The 21,432-nt window shown below is 43.8% G+C and overlaps 1 protein-coding gene across 2 annotated transcripts in view; it reads right to left on the reverse strand.

The window, feature by feature from the left end:
* Positions 1–2,531: 2,531 nt before the first annotated feature.
* The window catches only part of LOC125017741 (rho GTPase-activating protein 20-like), a 60,116-nt gene continuing 41,215 nt past the window's right edge, over positions 2,532–21,432 (reverse strand). For both annotated transcript variants that reach the window (XM_047601209.1, XM_047601210.1), the window contains exons 4-15: positions 21,181–21,330; positions 20,494–20,535; positions 20,226–20,310; positions 20,016–20,093; positions 19,762–19,828; positions 19,100–19,312; positions 15,215–15,405; positions 14,573–14,737; positions 13,950–14,059; positions 13,350–13,539; positions 6,172–6,283; positions 2,532–5,485 (exon numbers count right to left, since the gene is read on the reverse strand). In XM_047601209.1, the coding sequence (XP_047457165.1) occupies positions 3,816–5,485; positions 6,172–6,283; positions 13,350–13,539; positions 13,950–14,059; positions 14,573–14,737; positions 15,215–15,405; positions 19,100–19,312; positions 19,762–19,828; positions 20,016–20,093; positions 20,226–20,310; positions 20,494–20,535; positions 21,181–21,330 (3,073 nt within the window). In that variant the 3' untranslated portion in view covers positions 2,532–3,815. The remainder of the gene's footprint in view (positions 5,486–6,171; positions 6,284–13,349; positions 13,540–13,949; positions 14,060–14,572; positions 14,738–15,214; positions 15,406–19,099; positions 19,313–19,761; positions 19,829–20,015; positions 20,094–20,225; positions 20,311–20,493; positions 20,536–21,180; positions 21,331–21,432) is intronic.

Below are 21,432 nucleotides of genomic sequence, written 5' to 3' on the forward strand. Positions count from 1 at the left end.
GCAAGTTCTCATGGTATCGGATAAGTATCGCTGACACCAGCCTGAACACAAGGCAAGACGAGTGGGAGGAATCACAGAGGAGGGAAAAAACGGACTTAAATCCAACTGATTACAAAATAAAACAGGAAACGCTAGATAAACCAAACACAAGGGGACACCCTCAGAAGGCAGACGACGTCCATTCTCTGAGAGACTTACACAACATTAGGAAGGAGGTCACGATGTGGTCGGCAGCGGCAGATGAAATTTCAAGAATCTGAAGTTTCAAGATTCTCACTGTTTCCATCTGCGTTCGCTCCCTCTTTGCTGTGGTGGAGGGCGAGGAGCAGGAAACCGAGATCCCCGAACAGTTCAGCTGCAAAAGCTCCTCAACGGGAAACAGGAAACGACAGAACAGATTTATTTTTCCAACATGAAGCGATGCACTACGTCATGATTCTCTCTGACTCCTGCCACGAAATATTCTTCACGTCGGCTGCAGGTCTGCGTAACTAGACGGGGGGGGACAGTAGCTTGAGCTGTCTTATAAATGCTGCTGAAATAAACATACGTGAACTCACAAGGCCTTTAACCGTTTTTTCTGTTGTTTTTTGTTTTTTATGAGGAAAGTGAAAGAAATCCGCTGCCTGCTGTTGCTCTAATACACTCCCTTCCTGCCATTCTTTGTTGAATTTATCCAAAGCTCAAGTGTGTAAAGACATTTGGGAAAAGGGTTTTTGTTTAGAGTACGCCACCTTAAAACGGCTCCCTCATCAGTGGAATCATATTTATGTGCTCTCTAAATCTCCTTTTTTTTCCGTTGGTTTAGACGTATCAAAAGAGTTTTTTGTATTTTATCAATAAATAAAGACGTCAAGCCTGATTCCTGATGTTCTGTTTCTTGGTGAAATACAGTACGTGGTAATGGTTTTGACTAAAGACTATAAATCATGGTCTGAGAACCGCTCGCGAAGCCACAGTCGTTTCACTTCAAGAATTCCCCGTACTTTATAAACCTTGATTCTGATTATGCAACCGTGTCGCCAGCCATTGTGCATCAAATAGGGTGGTTTTGAATTCTCAAAGGGGAAAAGGTCCTAACATAACAAATCAGTCAGACTGAGTTTGGAAGAAATGTGTGTGAAAGAACGAAAAGAAACAGATCCCCGCTTCAGCCTTTTGTAGTTGGAACGAGCTGGAATGTGCATGTGTTATTAAAGACAGCTGGAATATGCAAATTATTGAGATGTTTTAGTGAGGCATTTAGTCCTAAAAGTGAATGATGGGTTCCTTATGTTTCCAGCCTGCAGTGTCAAGTTTCCTCTGTGATTTGTGGTGTTAGGAAAGTGTTAAAAAGTGTTTTAATCTTTTGTCATTTTTCCATATTATGATGCTGCTGATGGTAATTTTTTTAATTAACAGTTCCTGTTTTTTAAAGTTGGAAAGATTCTGTAAATGCAGAAGACACAGACACACACACACAAAAACACTTCAGGAACAACTCAAAAAACATTTGTGTGGATGTTACTGTAATAAATAAGGTCTCTGCACACCTTTATGACCTGTAATTACCCATATCACTAGGAGACTCACTCACACATGCATTTGTATCTTCATTAAACAATGAGACGTCGGCCTTTAGGATGAATGCAACACATGACACCAGCCAACCCAGAATTCACAGAGCACATGTGATGAAACTGCTGCCTTTTTTTTTTTAAAGAGTTCACCTCCAACTGTCCTGGTAAAAACGATAGTAAATCTGTGGTTTTGTGAATTTTCAGTTTGAGTGACCTCAGAGAAATACAATAAATTAAACTGACAGGAGAAGTAAATAACGTCGACCGTCTTGTGACTATTAAATATTCTGCTGGGAAGCTTTTGGACCTGGCATTCATTCATGTGTTCATTCATCATTCATTCATCAGGTGTTACTTAGACATGTAGCACCCACCTAGACCAGACCAGACACCCTCCATCCCATAGCAATGACGTCTGACACAGACACACACACAGAAAAATATTTTAACTCAAAAAATAAACAGGACAAGGTGTTGACCCAAATTCACTAGATGCCAAACTGATTAAGTATCCGTGGGTTGATCCACAGAGAGAGAGGACCCTCCCCTCCACCCGCGGGACCCAAAGAGACTAAATTCTGTTACCAGACAACACAGGACAAACTCAGAAGGCCCATGTCCAATCTCAAAAGGCAAAAGGTCTTACACAATATTAAAACCTAAAATGTTCATGAAGGCAGGTACTAACAAACTGAAGTCAGTTTTCACTGGTGGTTGAATTATTATTATTCAAAACCAAACAAGTATTAACTTCACATACTTGAAATAAATGTTAATCATTAATTCATTATCTAGAACCAAATCTCGCAGACCAGACCAACCAGTCACGTGCACGTCTGAGGCCACAACTAAATGACTTTAGAATGAAGTCATAAAGGAAAAGAGAGCGCCACCTCTTCATCATCAACAAAAAAAAAGATCTGAATTCTTTCCTCTTGTTGTTTTTTCCCAAAAACGAAACACTCACGTCCGTAGTTTCACAAGAGCAACGTTTATTCAAAAGAACGACACCTTGTGAGCACTGGACATCAAATGTACACAATATACAAATGGTGCATTTTGTAGCAAATATACTTTCTATAGAGACAGCAGCAGCAGAATTGGCATGTACAAAAATACACATTTGATTTTGTCACACACACACATACGCACACACACAGAGAACATACCAAAGTAACAAGATAATATATTTATATATATATATATATATATCTGTATCATAAATATGCAGAACTATACAGGTTGGACACAATTCACTGTAATGGAAATAACAGTTTTTAATATTAATAATACAGGAGAACAGTCACAACAGTTAATTAAAACGGCAACACTTAACACGCCAACGACCCTATTCCAGCGTGTTTGTGTAAAAAATGTTAATATAGACACAGTTTAATATGAAAAGTGTTGTTATATTCTGCTAAAAAATACTTTTCATCACGTTAAAACACACTGAAATAAGGTCATTTATTGGAGAGGGTCGCCGTGACAACAGCTCATGAGAGACTGCTTTCAAATGTCGCATTCAACTCGCATCGCGTTCAACAACTTTCAGACTTTCTCTCACACAAACACACACACACGGAGATATAAACCAGAGCTACCGAGGACGAGGAATAAATACTGACCCCCCCACCCCCACTAAACACTTCACTCTCTGGCTCTCGTGATAGAAGCAGTTGGTTGTAAATGTTACAGATGCTGTGGGAAAACGTTGGAGTATGTACAGCGAGGGCGTCCGTTTGAAAACCGTCCTCATCGATAAAATGCATTTCAGTAAATTTCTGTCGTTGCTGCGAAGGACAAAGCGACGCTGGTGTTCGCTAAGAACTGATGCTTTTCTTTCTGCACAAGAAAACTTAAATGAGTCTGGATTTTATTACAAAATGCTTCAAAACATAAATGCTTCTTAGGCTCATCCAGCTAAAAAAAAAAAAAAAAGCAACTACAGACCAGAGGTACCAACATTTCTTGCCAGAGAAAACAGATTTTGGCACTAAAGTCGATTTAGTGATATATTAATATTGTGGATTATAACCAAATGAATCAATCTACTGTTTCCCAGCACTTAAATAATGAAGACAAAGAGAAGAAGCAGGCCCTGTACCTTATAAACCTTAGAAGTACCATTACAGTAACGTGTATATGGAGGATTATTATCAATAATATTAACAATAAAGAAGACAGTTATATACAAGTGGACATATCATACAAAAGCCAGTCTCCCATATACAGTTCATCTACACGACGTATTATTTACACGTACGACTCTTCGGCAAAAAAAAGCTGTTCAAAGTCCTCCAGTCGCGGGTCGCTGCACCGCCTGTTTCGCCACTCCTTTTTACCCTGCACGATGGCCAGCGCCACCTCCTGGCTCCTCCGCAGGCACGCGTCCGCATCGTCCTGGCCCTGCGAGGAAAAGTAGTCCCTCACGGCCCGGGTGGCGGAGGGAGACAGGCAAAAGTTTGTCTTGGGCTCGACGTCCGACACTCTCAGGCGGCCATCTTGGGCCTTGGGAGTGCGCGGTCTGTCCAGGGTGAGGCTGGCGGAGGGCGTCAAGCTCATCGTGACCTTGGCGGGTACGGACGCCCGGCGAGGGAGGGTCCTCGACTCTTTGTGGCCGTCCACGGCCGGCGTCAGAGAGTGGGACTTTTGCCTCTTGAGGACCAGAGTGGTGCCGGTCTGTCCGTAGAAAACGCCCTGCGGGGGCTGCGCACACTCAACTCCGGCCAGCCTGTGTGCGACCTCACTTCCTGTGGGGTTGTTGGGAGAGGTTGGGATTTGGGGTTTGAAGGTGCAGGTCTGGTCGTGGAGCTGCCTCAGCTCTCTGACTGTCAGAGGTTTCTCCGTCCCCCTGTAGAAGGGAGAGCGGCTGCGCTGTAGCTGCAGTATGGCCTGCTGGTAGGACGGAGGGCTGCTGGATCTCCGCTGGCAGTTTTTAAGCGTCAGCGCGGCCTCGTGGGCGGCGTCCGAGTAGCCGTTGCTGCCCGGGTGGGATTTCCCATTCACGACGGGTGAGTTCTCCTCTGCGTGTCCAGCGTCAGGCTGCCGGAGCGACAGGCTCCGGTCCTTCTTGAGCCACGTGTTGGGGTGGAGGCCGTGCGAGTGGGACGGGGTGTGGCCGGTTCGGGTGGGCTGCATCCAGTGAAGCAGGGCGTCCCCGTGAGGGGGCGAACCCCTGGGCGACTGCTGGGGGCGTCCGGGAAAGTGAGGGGAGAGAGGCTCGTTCAGAGGAACCGCCCCATTGGTGGCGTAGTCGGTGGAGTACTGTGAGAAGGCGGAGTCTAAAGAGCTGAGGGAGGAGCCTGTTGGCGAGGTTGCCGGCGACGACAGGCTGGAACAGCTGGCGTCTAGGCGCAGCGGCGGCGGAGGGGCGTGTTTAATCTTCCTCCGCCCGCCGTTCTGCATCACGGCGCCTCTCTTCTCGCACTCGTCCTTCGCCGCCTCTTTCAGTTGCAGCCCGTTCAGCCCCTGCTCCAGGAACACCTCGTCCTCCTCCTCCCCGCCCCCCTCCATGGCGGCGTCGTAGCTCGCCTTCCTCACCGGTTTGCGGCCGTTGTCGGCGTGGACCGTCACCGCGCTCGACGGCTGGGTGCCCGCCAGGGCCAAGGCCGGCTCCGAGCTCCTCCTCAGCCTCCGGGGGCCCCCCTGCGAGGAGCCGTTGACCTGGCGGGCGCGAGGCTGCCGCACCGCCGGGCTGAACCTGCGGGGCCTGGCCAGAGGGGGGAGCTGCAGCAGGAGGTCGGCCTCGGGGTCGGGGTCGGGGTCGCCGTCGCTGAGGGTGATGACGGAGTCTCGGCTGCGGCTGTCGGGCTTGTCCTTGTCGCGGAGCGGCAGCTGCTCCTGGTAGGGCGACTCCGGGTCGTCGTTGAGCTCATTCTCCAGGCTGTCGTAGGACGAGTCGTTCATCTGGAAGGACGACACGTCTGGGGAGGAAAGAGACAGGAAGGAGAATTATAACTTACGCCCACACAACTCAGGAAAGTGAGAGCAGCCTGAGAGGAACCAAGCGTCTGAATGAATGAATGAATTCACAGTTCGTTTCAGGGGGAGGACAAAGCTACCGTGTGCTCTTCGACCCCTGCTGGTTATTTACAACACGTTTACAAACTTAATGATATATACATGTACGTGAATGAGGAGATTCAGCTGGATCTTAATCAGCACCTGTGACCCCCGGCAATCACTGCAATCACCGCGGGTCAATCTGCCGACCCCAATCAACAGACCACAGGCCGTCGCACTCATGCACACAGAGGACACAGTGTTGGTGCAACACTGTGAGGCTTTATTAGCTCACCTTTAAAAAACATCAGCCAGACACACACAAATCAAGACTCTAACCCTGAGTCTGACCTTCATTGCAAATGCGAAGGCTGCAAGAAGATGTGTTTCTGTGTTGATACGTACATCCAAAACACTTTAGTCGCACATTTTTCTGCAAGTTGTCTTAGTGTAGTTGAGATTTTATTATTTTTCTGTGCATTTTTATGAACTCAGTTGTTGGTAGTGGAGGTTCGGTCACAAAATATTTAGAAAAGATGACTAATGGTACTGTGCATGGTTTTTTTAATGAATGAAAGATCATATTCCACTTATTCATCTTTCTTACCAGATCCATGGTCACTGCTGCTGCTCTTCTGGCTGAAGGCCTTGAACAGTGAGGTGACGTCTCCCAGGAGGCTGTTGCAGTTCTCAACGAGGAAACGAACCAGCTCACACACCTGCAGGCAGAGAGAAAAACGCCGCCCGGTTACATCTTGCAGACATTTGCAACATCTTCGCTTTGCTCTGCAGTAAGTTACAGGCTGTTCAATGAAGACGTACATTAAACTTAGCTAATTAAGAGGTTATATTTCCAAAAAGTCTTTAATGTGATTGCAAATTCCTTCTGATCAGGCCAGTCTCTTCTTGAGACTGTTTGGGTAATTATTCTGATTATTAGTAGAGAAGTAATAGTGCAACCTTTCAATCTCATCGTCAAGACGGAGATACTGCAGGGGGGTTGTAAAATCTTTGGTTGATCAGACATTTTTTATATATGTTTTTTAACTTTCCCACACAAATTTAAAGTGAGCGTGTTCAGTTCCCAGGTGAAATCCCATGTTTGGATGTATATATTTATATGTACATGTTTGAAATAAAAAAAAATAAATAGTTGAACCCGTGCATTATTTGAATAGTTTTATATTGAATGCAAAATGATAGTAGTAATTTATATTTATAAATAGCACAAGGTCAAGTTTAATATAGAACACATATAGTAGGCAGGGTGTCCCTATTTTAATCTCTCCATCAGTTTGGGGTCTTTGCCCTGAAAGAGCCCTGATCAAGAGGATTGCACACACACATATAAACTAAAGTTGATTCACTATATTTACACAGTCTGTCCTGACATTGACTGGATGCAGATTATAATTCTGTGGAAATGATTCCTAGCTGCTTGTGCTTCAGCTACCGTCTGCTTCATTTCCCAAAAATCCTGACCTAAATGTCTCGGTGACGTCAGTAGTCAAAAGCTGCATGTTTTATGTCCCATACTATCATCCTGAGGAGGGTTTGTGTTCGTTTGTTTGGGCTGGTGTCAACCTGCCAAGTCCTACAGGAGTATTAGCATTCTTCAGACACTAAGAAAACACTGAATCCACCCTCTCAGTCAGCTCTTTCTTCCCCGTCCTGGATAATGTCCCGATAATAATAAATGACATCATGTATTAGCTTTTGAGTATCACAAATTCAAACGCTCGCTGGACGATGGACAAATCCAGCGTTGGGGAGTTTCTGACAGAGAAAAAAAAGTCTCCTAAGAAAATGCACATGATAGTTTTCATCATCATATTTAAGGGGGAAAAAGCCCCCAGATCAAACCTACACATTGAGAAGGATTTCCAAAAAGGAGCTGTTTACTTAAATAGTCAGAAATGTAATCATTTGACGTTCCATGTTTGCCTCTCTGAGTATCATCAACCCAGTTGGAATCCGTCCTCAAACAAATCGCACTGCTTGGCCGAAAACCACCGCCTCCTAAACTAAACACACAAAACACATATGACGTCCCACGACACAAATAGTCGGCAAACACCAGGGGCCACTCCAAAAAAACGTCGGAGGCTCCCCAAACCGTGGAAAGTTACCGCTGAAATCGGCCTGCTGTGTTTATAAATTAGTTGTTTGTTCCTGCCACTGCGGTGCTGCTGTGACAGTATGGAAAGATGGTGGAGATAAACAGACTACCTCTTTGTTTGTTGGCCAGATGTTGCCTTTACATACGACTCTATGCAGTGACTCAGTGGTCGGAATAGTCTAAACAAAGTGCGATCGAGCTAAAAAGGTACATTCTTGTACTAGAAAAGTGATTAATTAGGATAATTTCAATATATTTCAGTTAAAAACAACATAATTTATTATTTAATGCAGGGGTCTTCAATGTTTTTCAAGCCAAGGAGAGATTATGTAGGGACCCCCTACCTACTATGTTGGATTCATGTTAATGTGTATTTAAAGAAATGTAATTTTGTATGAGAAAATTAAAAAATATAAATAAAAAAATGTCTAATCAACCAAAGATTTTGAAACCCCTCTATTAACGATCTATGATTTAATAAGATTCAGAGACTCATAAGAGGCAAATTGCTTTTATAAGATGGAAAAAACGCTACATTTGTTCACGTTTTACTCATAGACTGTAAATAAAGCTACTTAAAAGTGAAGCCAAAGCCAGTAGAGCTCCCCCTGGTGTCTGGAGGCTGCAGCATAGGTCATAAGCTCCACCCCCTCCATGTAAGTGGGCCAAACTAATACATTTAAGTACCAGTCAAATAACTTCCAAGGATAGTTTCTGTTATTTTAGGTAGTTTAAACATTACTGCTGCATATTCAAGTGTCCATTTTTGTGATAAGCTTAGTTTTAGGTAGCTATTTGATGCTATAGAAACGGGATGTTGCCAACCTCTCCATAAAAACAGGACAAAAATTAAAAACAAATAAGTAGAGTGTATAATCCAACATTTCCTTGAAACTCAACGCTAATGACTGATGCACAAAAGCCTACAGGCCACATTTAACTTGGATTACGACTAATTCCCAGCTCTGCTTTATATAACCTGCAGGAATTTTTATACTTACGCAACGAGCAATTATGAACGCACAAGTGTCTGAACTCCCTGTGATCCTTCTCCATTACCTCGGACATGACAGACACCACTTAAGTCTGGTAGATTGGAGCTGTTCAGCTGAGGTAAATGCACATACATCACTGTCTGCCTTCATACGCTCTTTAAATAAAAAAGACCACGGAGGAATGTCAGGTGCAAACTGCTCAATTATCTTCACAAGAATGAGTCTTGCAGGTGAGATAAATTCATTCCTGGACAACAGGACACTTTCTACTCTAACATGGCTGATGTTTCTTTAGCAGGAGTTTATCAACATAAGGTGGTGATGGTGCAAATAACCAGATCAAACTGTGAGTTGTGTTTGCAGTCCAGGCTTCATACCAGCATCAGTTTCCTCTGGTATAGTTGGTCAGAGATTCATCCTACAGCAACTTAATGACCCAAGACTTTAGTCCGAGCTCTACCAGAACTACCTCAGGATAAAAACACATGGGGTGGACCATGGCCCAGTCTCTAGACTTTAACCCTACGGAGTTGGTTTATGATGAACTGGACAGAAGAGTGAAAGCAAAGCTTTCTGGGAACTTCTGCAACAAAACTGGGAAGATGGCAGATGGTTTGAATTAATTAGTCGTCTTCAAGGATAAAACTATTATTTTAAAATCTTGACCAGACTTTATTGAACATCTTTCATTTTAAAGGTTCAGAAAAAAAATATAGTTTTTGATAAACTTTTTCTGTAGTCACTACACGTCTCACCAGCCACAAACCTCCTGCACAGAAAGTCACTTCACTGCAGTTAATGCTTCGTATTTGACTCCAGTGAGTTTTAAAAGTGCAGCTATTGCGATATAAAACAAAAAAAACAATGCATACGCCTTAATTCCAGGTTCTCTTCTTTTTACTGACGTATCTTCTCAGTTTTCACCCTCTTTCTTAACTTCCTCCCGTCTTGTCTCATAAATTTCCTGTGCTACTCCTCTGCTTCAGTTCACTCGTCCTCCCCTGTCTAACCCACCACTCTCTCCTTCAGGTAGCTTTAGCTGCTGCTGTCCTCCTTTCATCACTCATTTAGCATTCCTCGCCCTCATTCAGAGAGAGTTGCTACGTGACACAAAGCACAGTTGGAAAGAGCCTGCGGCCATTCATTCATCCAGGAGACTTTCATCCATCAACAGCCCCGTCAGAGACGCTGCAGCTCCTTCTCTGTCTTCACCCCAGTAGGATGTTATCTTAAACTCCTTGCACCATTCAGAAACAAATGCTGTATATCATTCACGAAATTTCAGCGCATGACAGCAGGTTGATACAGTCGGACGCGAGAAAATACAGCGAATGTGCATCAAGAGATGCACGGCTGTCAGTTTGCAGGTTATTTCCAAGTGGTACGTTTCTACATTGTCGATAACTGTAATGTAGAGAAGTCATTATAATTAAAACAAACAAAAACAAACAAAAAAAAAACAATGCAGAAGAGAAAAGTTTCTCTGGAGAAAAACAACTTCCTTCTGAACAATTTGTCTCCCTGTCTCCGTTTTAGGTTACAAACAAACTAAAGCTGCATTTATCTCAAAATCTCCAAAACAGCCATCTAAATCCAGCCAGAGGCATTTAAATTATACGCTGCGTGAAAGGGAGAGCGACACAGGGACTCAACGGAATTGGCCAAAGCTGAGCGATCACGTGCCTCCGGACAAATTTGGAAACCAGCCATTACACGACCAGGAGGCCTGCGCTGCCCCCCCCCCCTCCTCACCCCCTCCCTCCTCCCTTCCTCCCAGGCTCCGACCACTAGGTGGGAAATGTCGAAATCTCACTTTGTTATTTTTTGCATTTTTTACCCAGAAAGCGGCCGCCTGTGCTCAGAATGAACACACAAATAAGCTGTGTGTGCAGGAGGGAAAGTGTTATCAGGGGAGTATTTGTGAAACAGATATTTAGGTATTTGTGGGTGTTGAGGGTATTTGCGCTGTGTGTGTGTGAGTGTGAAGAGGAAAAAAAAAAAGGTGTTTCAGTAACGCGCTTTTCCATAAAAAACACACACTTGGCCTCAGGATTCTGTAGGAAATTCTTTGCATGTTTTCTCAATGAACCTCAACCGCTTCAAGACGTACACACACACACACACACACACACACTTTAAAAGATAAGCAAACCAGCCACCCACAGAGATTGTGTGTAACGCAATAACTGTAGCTTTCCAAACAGACCACAAATCAAAAAGCTTTGTGCGCTGTATATTTTTCAGTGACTACACGCTGGGCTCTGGTGGGCGAGGGAGCTTCCTCTGTGGGATCTGGCTGCAGCTACTACTGGAGGATTAATCCATTTTAAGTTGGCCTGGCTGGCCCGCAGTTGTAGAAAGATTGAGCAACGTTGCTCCACCGCTGAGTTAACTCGAGCGTCACAAAAATACAATTAGGAGAGACGTACGTATATTATACTCAAAGAGTCTGCACATATATTCTGAAGAATGCCACGAAAAATATACTATAAAGGTTTAAAATTGATTCCAGAAAGTGTCAAAAAGGCTGAGTGAATTCTTTAAATGATGTTTTTTAAGCCAAGGACCCAAAACTGATGGAGAGATTAAGTAGGGACCCCCTACCCACTATATCTCATCTACTTTTAAACTAATTTAAATTTGTGGGAGGAAATAAAAAATATATATAAAAAATGTCTAATCAACCAAAGAGTTTTCAACGCCCCTGCAGCACCTCCATAGATGATTTAATGAGATTCAGAGGCTCATCACAGGTAAATCATTTGTATAAGGGGGGCTACATTTGTTCACGTTTTACTCAGACTGTAAACAAAGCTACTTAAAAGTGAAGCCAAAGCGAGTAGAGCTCCCCCTGGTGTCTGGAGGCTGCAGCATAGGTCATAGCTGCCATAAACATAAACATACCTGATAAAAAAAAATGGGATTTCTCACTTTAAATTTGTGGGGGAAAGTTAAAAAAACATATATAAAAAATATCCGATCAACCAAAGATTTTGCGACTCCCTGTTGAAGACTTATGCTTTAAATTATTAGATATAAGAGGTTTGAAAGTACGTTTGTTTTGGTGGAACCTGGGCAAACTAAAGGCTGTGACTCCACAAGAAGAGAGAAAATTTGTTCTCACACCTGGTTCTTGACACATCAGCCTTATTTCTTGTGTGGTATCCGGCAACTGTTCTCGTAAAGTATGAATTACCTTGCCAGAACAAACTCCGTTCAACAGCTTTCTCGCTTATTTAAAAGAAAAAAAAAACCTTTGTGAGACTAAGATTTAGTGCAGGTCTGTTATGAGTAACTACAGATGATGGCATGCAAACGTGACTAAGCTTTTCTACGTGTCTTTGCTGCCGTGTGTGTTACTGAGTCAGCTTCTGCTCAGAGGTCAGAGCTCCTCACATCCACTGGGAAACCTCCAGTCTGCTGACAAATGGCTTTCGGGCTGAGATTATGTGTGCATGCGAACGCGCACTGTATCTGCAAACCCTTACGAGCAGAAACCTCAATATCGTACCCGTCAGTCAAACTCTGGGTCAGTCTGTCAGGTCACACGTGTTTCATACAACACAGCAGCAGTTTGCTTCTATGATTCCACTGGAACGTTAAATTCCTCAGTTTGCAAACTGTCTGAACAGGACAGGGCTCTACACACAGTCGCACAAACTCGGAGCGAATGAGTGTGTGCAGAGTGTTCAGTTTGGGAAACACTTTTACTTTAATTATCGGTAGGAGAGTTGGGAATCTAAAATCAGTGCAGCTGGTTAGCTTAGCATAAAGACGAGTTAAAAGGGACGTCTGGTCCTGTCATCTGACTGTATATGAAGAAGGACACACCTCTCCACAGGTTTATGAAGACTAATGACTTCACTTTACTCCCAGCTAATTCAAAAATGGGCAAATATTTTGCACAAGTGGAACCGAGGCATCACAAATTCACTCATTGTCATAAACGATGAAATTACAGAGAGCAAGTTTTTTTGCAAAAGTCTGTAAACTAGTGATGTGCACATCAACACTTTATGCTCTGAAATCGATTCTCTCTGATTTGAAATACGCTACTTTTTTTTAGGTTTACCAGACACTTTAGGGTGTATTTGCACAAAGTATCAGTATCTGATCGGTATCGCTGATACCAGCCTGAATTTCAAAAAAATCAGTGGTATTGAACATCACTGGGGCCTAGACAGGAAGCTAGCGACAAGGTAGCTAAGTTCAATGAACTTAATTACGCACTTTCGGCTCGACTCGCATTTGGTGCCACCCCCAAGTGGCCGTTGGAGGAACTGCAAAAGATAAATCTAATAATAAACTAAAAGCTCACTGATTCTCTTTTATTAACCCAGCATGAAAATCAAAGTGTAAAAGTACCTATTTTCTACATATTTGTACTTTTACAAGGGTCCTGTCCAGAAGTATTTTTTTCTTGCCTTCTCAGGGTTCTTCCTGGTTCCCTGACAACCTCTGCACGATTATAAAACACCATCAATAACTGAGCTTTTTGGATGCTGAAAGGTAGATGTTTTAACTCCTGTCAGAACCAAGTTAACTGACCCTGAGGACACGTCGCTGAACTCTCAGTAAGAAACATATTTCCCAGCGTATAAAATGACTCTGTTAGATGATACGCATCTTACTTAACACTTCAAAACATTCCACATTGCATGTTTGTGTCACCTTTTTCGTGGCCTCCCCCTCCATCTCAGGGGTGCTCGGTGCCGGAGCCCAAAGCATGCTGGGAGCAATGCAAACAGACAGGTTGAATGCGTTCATCTGGTTTTCGTGGGCGTTGCCTTGTATGCACTGCAGCACGGCCATCACATGGCGCAGCAGGAGCAGGTTCTCGGCGGGCAGAAGGTGGAGCAACCTGCGAGAGGATGGAGGGAGGACAGACCAGGCGATGAGGGGACGACAACAAACAGACGTTACGACACGATGTTCCCTGGTTCTTGTTCTCAGAGCGCGTGCGTGTTTGCCATGTTGTTTATTGCTAATTTCAGACGCCACAGGAATTTCTGCACCGCTTTTATGCTTTATACTTGTTTTTTTTCCCATTTATTTTCCGAAGCGAAAGGAATTTTTTTGCTTGTGGAACTAAAGCTTGTTGCCTGCCTTCCGCTCTCTTTCTAAACATAAATAAATGTGCAATTAAAGGAAAAACCAACACAGACTGAGGTGTTGGTGTCTCGGCCTTAACTTGCGGTGTCTGTGTGTTTGCTTTGTGCGACGGCTGTTAAACGCAGCGGCAGGATTTGGGCTTTTAAACACAGCTCTTACCTTTGGACGGCTGAGATCATCTCCTCTCCGCCTTCCCCCTCCATCACATCCATCCACTGGTCGTACAGATCACCACTCAGTATGCTGCCTGGAATGTTTCTCAGGAAGTCCTGTGTGCAAAAACAAAAAACCCCAAAAAAAACAATATTAGTCTGTGTACTGTATTAAACATGCCAAACAGTGAGAACTAACTACTGTTCTGGAGAAAAAGGACTCCAAATATTTTCTGCTCTCACTTAAAAAGAAGATCTTGAAATGATTTATTCTGAATAACAGCTTTAAGCTGCTATTTGTCTTAGGTTCTTGTCTATTGTGGGGAAAACCGGAGAAGCACAACATAAAAAATGGAGATGAAATGTCCGTAGGGGGAAAGAAAAAAAAGAAAAAAAAGCAGCTCCCTGGATGCCCGACACTGAAGTGGCTGTTTGGCCTGGATCCTGAACAATGATGCACCTTGTGTGTGTGATTGGCCGCCTGCCTGGCTGTGCGGAGACAGATTATCCTGTCTGGACTTAGGTGACTTTGGACATAGATCAGTCGCTCCCGCTTTCTGTTGTCTCGTTTCACATGACACGAGACGTTGCAGAGGTGTGTGTGTGTGTGTGTGCGGTTGAGTGCGTTACCTTGAGGACGGCGGCGATGACGAACACCGACTGGTGTGTGATCTCCGGGTCCTCGGTCCCACTGTCCAGTCGGTCTCTGAGCTCCCTGCAGGCTTTTGCCCCGGCCGACCGCCTGAAGACGCCTCTGGTGTACGGCCCCTCCAGGTACAGGTACACCAGCATGTCCTTCAATGGAAGATTAACTAGTTTAACTAAAGAACGCACAACGATCCGGTCAATTACAATTTCTTTTTGGAATTTTGGTCCCTTCAAGCACCAAGAATCAGGATAATTCAGTGTTCTGCTGGGAAACCTGGTATTCATTCATGTGGGTGTTACTTAGACATGTAGCACCCACCTAAGACCAGACCAGACTCCCCCCACCCCCATAGCTATGACACTCCTTGTCTCAAAGTATCTGTGGGATGATGAAGGCCTCCACTAACAACATCTTCTTTCCAGACACCACAGGACAAACTCAGAAGGTCCATCAAGTCCATTCTCTGATGAGTCACGACTGTTTTGGAGGCACTAAGCTCTTCTAAAAGCGTCTCCTCTTTCTTTCCCCAAAGACACAGTCAATCCTAAAATCATCCTGTGACCCTCCGAGACCAGGTCGCGAACCCTCCCTCCTGGTCTTACGTGACCCCCCGCTCCACTCACCATGACAGGCTTGGGCAGGCCGGTCTCTGGAGAGCACACGGCGCTCAGGGGTCGTCCGAACAGCCGCCCCTGGGTCGGCGAGAGCAAGGTCGGGGACAGGGGCACGCCGTCCAGCTGTGAGCTGGAACCTCTCCAGAAGGGCCAGTTGATCAGAGACCTCTTTCTCTTAAAGGGCTTCTGCTGACCCGGCTCTAAAGTGGTGGAGGGAAAAGAGGAAGAGGTGAGCTGCACGTTCAGCAAACCAAATCGTTTGATTCATCAATCTGTGTCGGAAAGGCTTTCGTTTATTTGCAACAGAATAAACAGAGTATCATCATCCTTTTATCATGCACAGGAATGCAGAAAATATGGATGACTATAGAATTATTTTTATATTTCACCAAATTATCACACCTTACACAGAAAGATTGAATGTTTTAAGGAAACGTATGTGCATATGCATGTGGTCTCTGTTCATCCAAGTCTGTCTGTGAAAGAAAGAACCTGTGTTGCCGTGCGCGACTCCCAAGACTCGTGACTGTGCGACGCTTGTTTGCTCAGCAACACAGTGTCTACCTGTGCTGTTTAAGTGCCTGTCTGCAGGTCTGTCTTCGCTATGTCCACATGTTTTATAAGACGTAACAGCTCCGCGTTCCTCTGATGTTACGAAACACGGCGTTGTGTTTGTGCACCAGAGTGCATGGTAATAAGAACAGCAAAGGTTTGCTCAGTCTAATAGCGGTGAGCTGCAGGGAGACAAGACTCCACAACGAACGCATGTAAATGGCATCAGTTATGATAAAAAATCAATCTTTAATGTTGTTAAATGTTATTTTAGTGTCTGAAATGTTATGAACAGATGCTTCTCTCTGTTTATGTTGTGGTAAAAAAATTGGGCTTTGTCTCTTTGGGAACCAAAATTCATTCATTTAAAATAATCTCGATTAAGAGAGATATTAAATTGATGATAACATCATAATTAATCGTTAAACTGCATTTCTGAACCAGCCTCCAAGCACCGCAGTAACTATTTTAAGGGCTCATTGCAGAGAAACGTAATTGTAGCAACAGTGAATTGCAAACAATCTTGAAATGATAACATTTATGTTATTAAGTCGCTATGATTTGTATCCAAGGGTGGGACTCTCCTAACAAAGATTCTTTTAGAGGGTGGAGGACCTAGCAGGCCCCGCAAAATATACGACATACCTCACACAGAAATCGTTATTTAACAATCTGCTGTGGCGTCATGCCCAAATATACTCAACAGTCACATAACCGGCCTGTTCTGACACTGCACAGGTGTCTCGCAATCATCACGAAGAAGAAGAAGAAACACAACCTCGCTATAAATCAGGTGTTACATCACTACAGCTGTATTTGGAGAAGGGCAACGAGGAAGCAGTCAGACCACATGTCAACTGGAGGCGATGTCTGTCTTCTTACTGTAAACTTCTGTTAGCATGTTATATAACAGGTGCACACAATGTTAGACCTAAAAATGAACATACCTTTTAAATCTTAACCCTAAAGGGGTAAAATTATGGGACTTTATACCCGTCATACCCTTTTGTGCCATAATATGAGACAGTACGGGTGAGTATTTGCAACAACTTCACGGTACGATACATTATTGTGACATTATGATATTGTAACTTTCTACATAGTTCACTGAGAAATTTTAAAGGCATCTTAAAATAGACATTCAGCTTAATCGAGTTATGCTCAGAATGTGACTTTATGAATGTGGTCCTTGTCCTAGTCTACATGTAATGGAGAAAATCGAATATGGCCCCCGTTCTGGTGGACCTATTACGTCTTATAAATAAAATAAATAAGAGCCGTTCATGTGGCAGATCGCCATTTAAAACAACAACACGATGGATAATAGTTCAGCTTTTTAATCTCGTAGGTAATAAGCACAATACTTCTCACTCTTTTACCGGCCCAGTTTATCTTCTTCTTCTTCTGCGAATGGCTTTCCTGGATGTTTTTGTTCTGGGGTCATACGCCAGCACAGCGGTTGTGGAGCATGTGCACATGTGCTGTCCAGTTAAAGTCTGATTAAGTGCACACATGACGGAAAAAAAAGTTTCTAATCCCATTACCTGGGTGTCTTAATTGGATAAGGAGTAACATGTTTGCATGAACTTAAGTCCGGTTAAAGTCTGATTAGTGCAAAAATTTTCATGTGCATGTAACTGTGCTGATTGTATATATGCACATCAGATGATAATTCATTGGACAAATTGAGTCAAAAAATGACTTTTCTTTTAAAATCAATTCAAAATCGATATTGTATCGGAAGAAAAAATATCGCGATATATTGCCACACTGATATTTTTCCCACCCGTATAAGAGCAGCAGTGACTGCATTGTGTACTTTCCTTACGTCAAACATGTTGAAGGACAGGTAGTCAAAAATAAGTAAAGGCACCGACGGTCGAAGTCCTTGTTTTAACCAAAGTCACAATCTTTCTCGAAAATCAACCCAGTAGTTGTTTTGGCCAAAAACCACAATCAGGCCGAGTCATCTGAAATATGTTTATAATAAGCAGTTTAGAAGGACCTAATAAACAATATCCTGATGACAGATGCCCAAGATCCCACATCGGAAAATTTAGTTTTGAACATATTTCTGCACAACCCAAATAATTGAAGTCAAGGCCTCTTCCCAGAAATAAACCAAGTCCTTTCCTCCAGATTCTTCGTTCCTCCAGATTAATCAAAATAAATGAATCACAACACCGTAGTACAGGAGGTAACGCTGTTGTTGTTGTCCGTGAACAGGAATGGACACACATCTCAATGCATCAATGCACCTTGAGTGCAGTCAAAGTATTTTCAACCCAAGTTCAATCTGATCTTGCACGTTAAGTTTCTTGGAAGCGGGAAACCGCCGCGATTAGGGAAATGAACAGAAAATCGAGCAAACAATGATACTATTACAGCTTTGGATTGATTCAGATTTCACATGCGAGACGTGCAGCAAGTCGCAATGAATCAGCGCAGTTTGGAAAAAGTGGGATGTTTGGATACTTGAAAAATGAATGAAAAGGAGCTTCTGCCTCGATGGCTGCCGCCCAACAAAGACATACATTTTATTAGCTTGCAGGTCGGTTGTGAGCAATTAGGCCTCGGCGGCGGCCGCCTGGTACAGAAGTGATTATGTAAGATTCTGTTATGCTTGAAGTTAAGGAATCTGAGGCAAAGCTTGTGGTTGGCAAACTGGAGCCTACTTGACTGGAAAACACACACTTTTTCTCCTCAACTTGTTTCCTTCTGAACTTCATTTCCTCCTTTTTTTTTTCTTTCCATCCCGGTCGGTCTCGGTGTCCGCAGTTTGTCCTCCCGCCTGTCCACCGTCATCTTGTTTTTCTTTGTATCTCCCCCTCAGTTCTTTTAACCCCCCCCCTTTCAGCCTCTCCCCCTGTAAATTCCTCTTTCTCTATCTGCCATGCTTTGGTTGTTTCTTTTTCCTTCACCTCCGCTGGCCTTCAGACTTACCCAATAGCTTTGTCATCTCTTTTCCACTTTCCATCTTCCTATTCTCACACTGGTCCGTCCCTTCTGGGGTTTCTTCCCCTTTGTCTGTCCGATGTTTTCCTTATTTTGACACAGTGTCTGCGCTAACCCCCGCTGTAACCCCTTGTCCGTTAAGATCTCCTTTCCCACCGTTCTCAGTGACTCCTTTTCTTCTCGTTTGCCCACTCATCTTGAAGACTAACAACGTGACTGTGAGCTCAAACAAAGTGAAATGGTTTATGCAAGTGAAACAAATTCCAGGAAGTGCTTTCTGTTCCCCATTAATGCTTCTGAATCCTCCTGTTGGTTCTTGTGGTTTTGTAGAAAATTCTTGACTAAACATTTACCGCTCTCTGCTGCATAAATATCATTGTTTCTTACCTAGAAGTTGAGGCTGTCGTGGGACAACCTTGCTGGGTTTGAGGATGAACTGGCACTGGGTGTCCGGAGGGAGACACTGGTCCAGCAGCAGAACCTCTGGACAGTCTGTGGGACTGATCGGATCCTTTCCTCCTCCTCCTCCTCCTCCTCCTCCTCCGTTACTCCCGCCATCCCGAATGTGGCTCATCTTAATGCTGAAGGGAAACTCGTGGCCTGAATGAGAGGTCAGAGTCCAGGGGTTAGAGGTGCTGGTATGTGCAATCTGTGCATCTGAGTCTAAAACAAAAATAAGGTCAGGGCTGGCACCGTGCAGCGATGAATCATAAATACGGGGATTTTAGGAATTTAGCGTGAACTACAGAACAAACTATTATGGCAAAAGAATGTCATGGAAATATCACTGAAAAAAAAAAAAAAAAAGCAACGAAACGCTCCCAGATGCTGAATTTGATGCTTGCGCAGAAGTTAACGCCCCACTGTGGGTATTCAAAATATTCATCGAAACGTGGAAGAGAGGAGACGGGAGGATTTTTCTCTGACGTGAATTAATTTACGAGAGGGCGCATATTTGGAGAGTTTCAAAAAATCAACACATTTTCCGTGAAGCCGAAGGGCGCTCATGGCGTCGTTGAGGTGTCTTTCTTATGACTGTGGGCGCTCACCAATGAGAGGGTACGGAGAGTCGTCCTTACTCGAACTCACCCACAACCGATGGTCTTTAACGCAACCCTGGAGGGAGGCACAGAGGAGAATCGGGTCAGAGCATATTTTATTTATTCAAATGAGGAGTTCTGCACTTTCACCTGTCGAGGCACATATCTGCGGTGTAAAGGAACCTCCACAAAATTATTGTAGACGTCATTTGAAAGTACAGTCACTAGAGCTCGAGTGTCATCGTCGGTATCTGGTTACTTACTGATATGCCAAACTGCAGCAGAGCCATGTGGATGACATCAGTGGTGCTGTCAGTGTTGCTGACCGCGAGCGTCTTGGCCTGGAGGAGACACATTGGAGCCGTTAAGGAAATAGGTTTTAAATAAATTACAGCGCTGTGATGTTATTGATTACCCCAATAGCTATTTTTGTGCTGAAAGAAGCGGTAAAAAGAAAGAGAAGCGGGTCTTACGTATGCACAATTTCCGATATTCTTTGCAAATATCTTCAGGGGGATGGTCTTGGGGTCGTCCTTCTCCTTTCCCTCATTTATCCGACTGAGAGTGGGATAAGAGGACGGCGTTAGAATAAAAGTTTATTTGTAACGACGTTACAAATAAGTTGATTATTGAGGGTTAAAGGGGCAGATTATATAAAAGCATCCTTCTTTCTGCTCCCCTTCATTCAGATTTGCGAACGTTTGAATTGTTTTAATCAATGAATGAAATAAAAAAAGTTACCTGTTGATGAGCGCCACCCACTTGTCTTTGAGTTCCTCAGAGCTGAAAAGTGATGAAAGAAAATCAGTCTGTTTTGTTCTGTTATGTAACTCTGGGCTAAAAACGCAGACTTCACCCCGAGCTACGACTGGATTCCTGGGGAAAATATAATAGGTGTGTGTTCATGAATCAGTGTTTATGCCACTGAGGTGACAGGTGTATATATATACATGTATATATAAATATATATGAACCTCGGCATGGATGAATGCATTTATGTGCGTTGTGTGCATGTTGGTGCCTGCTGTGTGTACGCGGTTATCCACTCTAGTTTCGCTGAGGTTCGGCCGAGCAGCTTTATGACTGGGAACTGCCTTTGCGCTTAAGGGTTTATGGATTTTGTGGTTGCGTGCTTAGTTTTCAGCCCCTTCCATAATGTACATCTGCACCTCAGAACACTGTGTACTCTTTGAGGAGCATAATGAAGGGACTCAGAGAGGCAATTTAGAAATATGGTTAGTGGGCTGGCCCGTTCCATGCAGCACATGTAGATGCTCTGAAGGAAGTTATGTCGGCGGATATTAAGTTGCATTAAATTCCCCCGGTTTGATCGAATTAAGAAAATCTAATTAAAACTATTACTCCTTCCAGGCATTTCTATTCTTAAATGAGAGCGATGTGTGTGCCGTGCTGTGCGTACGTACGTACCCGAACGAGGCCACACAGTTGCAGGTAGGCCAGCCCATGACAAAACTCTTCTCTGGGTTTGTGCTTCCTTCACAGACCTCCTCCATGCAGTTCGCTGTCCACATCTCACACACTCGCACTTGGGCCTTCACTTTGAAATGAGTTGGAGACCTGCAAATAAACAAGTGTGCTGCGTTACAATCTCCCGTCCGCCCAATGTGACATCTGCAAATCATCTCTATTTAACAAACTAATTGTTGTCATTTCATCTTC

The sequence above is a fragment of the Mugil cephalus genome, chromosome 12 (assembly GCF_022458985.1).
Source record: "Mugil cephalus isolate CIBA_MC_2020 chromosome 12, CIBA_Mcephalus_1.1, whole genome shotgun sequence".
Taxonomy (NCBI): Eukaryota; Metazoa; Chordata; class Actinopteri; order Mugiliformes; family Mugilidae; genus Mugil; species Mugil cephalus.